Genomic DNA, 4,979 nt, shown 5'->3' on the forward strand with positions numbered 1-4,979 from the left:
CTGTTTTTTGAAGCAATACTTCTTGTGTTCCATTCCTCATAATTGGGTCGCTGAATTCATCGTTCGAGTGTTGTACTGCTGTTTACTGTTCAATCACATAAACATGCCTTCCAGGAAAGTGAAATCTTAGACTCAGAGGAAATTTGATATTGCCTTTGAGACCTGGACTATGGAAAGTTTGGACGCTGAGGCCATCTTAGCAGATGCAGAGAACGCTACTGTTGATGATCTAAGGTTATCATTGAACTCTCTTCGTGAATCATATAGTGACTTGAAAAGAGTCTCTGCAGGCAATCTGACTTGTGAAAAAACTTTGAAAACATTGCGTGATGCGGGTGTTACCTTCCACAAGCTGAGGACACAGATAAATGAACGAATGGAAAAGCTATCGGTAAAAGAGGACATTCCTAAGCATGCTAATGAGGTCAGCAAATCTAATTCATCATTCGTCCAATTGAAGAAACTTTCTTGTCCGACGTGGGATGGTGAAGTTCGATCGTATAAAAGATTCAAGAAAAATTTCAAGCTATTAGTTCAGAGCCAGATGTCTGGGGAGATGGCGCTTTTAAGACTGAGAGAAGCATTGCGAGAAAATTCGAGAGAGGGCCTCATTGTTCAGTCGAAATCGAGCTTGGATGAAGCATGGTCAGCATTAGATTGCATTTACGGAAGGGGAAACACCATCCGTGACGCAGTCCTCAAGGACGTCCATGACATTAGGCCTGTCAGAAGCGAGTCAGATACAGATGGTCTTCGTCGATTGGTAATGGAACTTACTGTTGCTAGAGAGGACCTGAGATCGGTAAACCGAACGTCTGCATTAGGTGAGTCTGCATTTTCCATCGTAATGGAAAAAGATCCTGTAGAACTAAGCAGGAGAATCGACAGAAAAATTGTGGCAGACGACCTTGATGCTGAAGCCTCCTTCGATCTACTCTTAGGAATGGCCGACACAGCAGCCTCAATCGAAGAAACAGCTAAATTGCGAGCAGAAGCTCATTCTAGTTACATTTTCAGAGAAGAGCCGACGGTGGTAGTTATGAATTATCAGGTTAGCAGTAAGGACAGAAACATTGGTAACAGCGGTTCGAAAGGTGTCAAGCCTGGCAAGAATGGAACGCCCAAAAAGGGTAACGGCTGGAAGGAATCGAAAACCAGGAAGCCAAAAAATTCCTCATCTTCCGTTCAATCGTGTATTTTTCATTCTATGGCTGATCACCAAACGTCTGAATGCAGAGTGTTCCTAGGTCTTTCGTTCATAAAAAAGAAAGAAACCTTGAAGGAACATAACCGGTGTGAAAAGTGCTTTGGTTCTCACCCCTCAAATCAGTGCAGAAATAACCATGTTTGTCAGGAGGTTAATTGTAAGACGCCAGACAATCATCATACTCTATTGCATGCTGCTTGCCTAGCTGCGTCAAGCATAGTTTGTGGTCCTGTTGATTGCGAGAAACTCCGTCATCATCTAGGCCAGAACACTGTGAGACCTAGTCATACAGCATTCATGAAAAAGAAAGGCAATCTTTTCAAGGTTTCAGTGCTTTATGATTTGGGAGCCACTGTCTCACAGATTCTGAACTCGGTGGCAAGGGAACCTTGTATCAAACCAGTATCCAAAATCAAGAACTTGATGATGAGGACTGCTGGGGAGAGCCAGCCACAAGATTGGGGACCGGCTGATCTGTACAGCATCCCACTCTACGATGCAGAAGGTAACTTCGTGACTGCAGTTGATTGCATTGGTGTCGATTACATCAGTGAACTTGATGGAGGCAGTTATCATGCAGCTACTGACATGTTCAAATGTGATGTCGATCCATCAGAACTTTTAGAGCCTGTTCACGGTGACATCGAGTTGCTCATCGGAGACAATCATGCCAGCCAGCATATTTTCGCGAACGGTGAAGACAAGAGAAAACCTTGTTTTAGCTGAGACTAACTTCGGGTTAATTCTACATGGTTCTCACGAGACATTTTTTGCCACCAATTCTCATGAACCAAGTGTGATGCTGTCGGAGCTCCTCAACAGAAAGATTTCTGCTGTTCTTCTGCAGTCAACGTCATCAGTTGCAGTAAGGTTATGCTGAACGACCGAAAGGGGAAGTTTCCACAGATAAAGCCCAGAGCAATGGCTCTGTGCAGCAGGTTGCAGAAAATGGTGGACAGTCGATTCTTTCAATAAAGACTAGTGCTGAGACAGTGTTTGATCGTATGTGTGAAGTAGAGGATGGTCCGATTTGTCATCGGTGCGACGCGGTCGGCATAAACTCAGAAGAGGAGCGAAGAGTACAGACATACAAGAGTTGTCTCACCTACGACCCTTAACAGAAGATATTCGTTTGCAGGTTACCATGGAAGCAAAGCTTCCCTACCTTGTCGGACAATCAACATATTGCCCTCAAACGTCTAATTTCGTTAACACGTACCATGTCCAGAAACGAAGCTTTAAAGAACTGGTATGCAGATGAATTTGGAAAGTTGATCAACGATGGCTATATGACAGAGGTTACAGCTGAGGAGGATGCGCAGTGGAAATCTAATGGTGGCAAAGTCTACTACATCTGTCATTTCGCACACTTTAATGACCATAGTTCCTCAACCCCATTCAGAATCATATTTGATGCAAGTGTTCCATTTAAAGGCAAGGCTATCAACTCCTTGTGGGAACCACCACCAAATTTGATTCCACCAATTCCAACCCTGCTGGTAAGGTTCCAGGAAAGAAAAATACCAGTTGCAATGGACATAAGTAAAGCATACTTCACTGTTCGCCTTGAGACAGAAGAATCTCATCTGCACCATCTTTTGTGGAATCAACTGGACAAGGAAAAAGAAGTCAAGACGCTGTGATTACTACGAAACTCCTGGGGAACTACTTCAGCAGGTGGTATATGCAGCGTAGCAATGCTCATCATAGCTGAGAAATTCAAGGATAAGTACCCACAGGTATATGAATTCATAAAATCGAACTTGTATGTTGATGATGGTACTACAATTGTTGATGATGTTTCCACGGCATTACAACTTGCTAAGGAACTCAACATTGTCCCCAGTGAGGCATCCGTCATCATAAAGCATTTCATGATCGGTGGAAGTGAAAGTGATATTGATGACCACATAAAGAAGTGCCCGGATTTATCTGACAATGTGCGACGGGCACCAGAGCAGGAAAGAATCCTGGGTATAATATATCATTCTGCCAACGATGAAATTTCCATTTCAGGTAGAATTAACTTCTCAAAGAAAAGGAGAGGCATTAGATCAGAGGAAGATATCAGTTTAGTAAACTTTGATGATGACTTCCCTGACACTTTCAGTCGAAGAAATTATCTACAGATCATAGCAACCATCTATGATCCGACGGGATTTGCAACTCCGGTTACCATCTGACTCAAGCATGAACTGGGTCAAATATTCCGCCTCAAACAGGAATGGGACGATCCGATCCTAGATGGTAATGATGACCTACCTACAACCCGCAGTCGGTGTAAAGAAGTGATTCGTTCGATCTACGATCTAAAAGAAGTCAGGTTTGTTCGCTGTCTTACACCGGAAACTGCAGTTGACAAACCCACTCTAGTGATTTTTTGTGATAATTCTCAGACTGCCTATGGATGTGTCGCGTACTACAACAGGAAGTTGGAAAATGGCGAGCGAGCATCTGTTCTTGCCATGTCAAAGGCAAAACCTTGGCCACAAATTCCGACGTTAACGATCCCCCGTGGTGAGTTACTTGGATGTCTGCTGGGTGCCAGAATGCAACAGACTATCGTCAAAAAATCAACCTTTATTTTTGAAAGGGTAATGCTGCTAACTGACAGCACCATAGTTTTGGAACAACTGCGTCATGAGCCATTCAAGTACAACATGTGGACAGCCTGCCGTATCAGTGAAATACAAACTCTGACTGATATTCGCGATTGGTACCATGTGAACTCTGGAAACAACGTTGCCGATGATGCGTCACACGGTCTTAACCCATCTGAAATGGGAAAGGATTCCAGATAGCAAAAAAGGTCCACACTTCATGAAGAAGGACATCAATGAATGGCCAATCAAACATGCAAATGAAGTTCATGTGAAGATAGAAGATCTGGACATAACAATAAAAGATCCACGGATGACCATTGGAAGATGCAAGTCACTATGTGTCCAGATTGATGGTGGAACAAATGAAGATTATTCAGTTATTCTTGATATCCTAAAAACATTTAACATAAGGGTCAACAAAAATGACAGCCTGATGAAGATTAAACGACGCATCTCTAGAATCATAAGATTTATGGAAAAGGCTTCACAATTTTTCAGAGATCGACTGAAGAGAACAGTGAAGACTACTCCAGTTGCCATCAGTAGTATGACGAAAGCAGAACGTTCGAGATGGTTTGCTGAAAATGATACATTTGTGCATACCAAGCGTGAGTTAGTAATATCAAACTTATTTTTCATTCAACAGGCTCAGCAGTCGCTACCGTCAGATGTGGGGCATAAGCTAAAGTCACTGAACCTAATACTAGACGCCGACGGTGTGTGGAGAGCACTAGGTCATACTGGTGCTGCTCTATCAAACCCACCTTCGATTATACCATGCTCTGAACCCTTTGCAGAGATCTTGGTGCGTAAATGTCACCAACCGCAGCACTCTGGTGTGGATACTACTCTTGCCCTAGTACGTGAGCAGTTCTGGATCCTCAACGGTAAACGGTTCGTCAGCAAAGTTGTGTCGCAGTGCCCATATTGTCGCTTTCTACGGAAAAAGATCGCTCGAGTAGAGATCACTCCTCGTAAGGTGGAACAACTTGTGCAATCGCCAGTATTCGAACATGTGGTCATTGACATAGCTGGTCCGTTCAATACCATCGTAGATCGCCGCGAGACGAGAAATTACCGGCTAAATTCTGGTAAAGCCTGGATTCTGGTTATCGTGTGTCATGCATCTGATGCGGCCCACATAGAGGTCCTTGAAGGTTACGTTACCA

At 43.5% G+C, this 4,979-nt stretch overlaps 1 protein-coding gene across 1 annotated transcript; it reads left to right on the forward strand.

The window, feature by feature from the left end:
- The first annotated feature begins 2,427 nt into the window (after positions 1–2,427).
- Positions 2,428–4,008, forward strand: LOC137657278 (uncharacterized). The gene is made up of 3 exons (XM_068391615.1): positions 2,428–2,563; positions 2,882–3,378; positions 3,604–4,008. The coding sequence occupies exons 1-3, from the start codon at positions 2,428–2,430 to the stop codon at positions 4,006–4,008; spliced, it is 1,038 nt and encodes a 345-aa protein (XP_068247716.1).
- Positions 4,009–4,979: the final 971 nt, after the last annotated feature.

Source organism: Palaemon carinicauda, chromosome 18, assembly GCF_036898095.1.
Source record: "Palaemon carinicauda isolate YSFRI2023 chromosome 18, ASM3689809v2, whole genome shotgun sequence".
NCBI classification, from domain to species: Eukaryota; Metazoa; Arthropoda; class Malacostraca; order Decapoda; family Palaemonidae; genus Palaemon; species Palaemon carinicauda.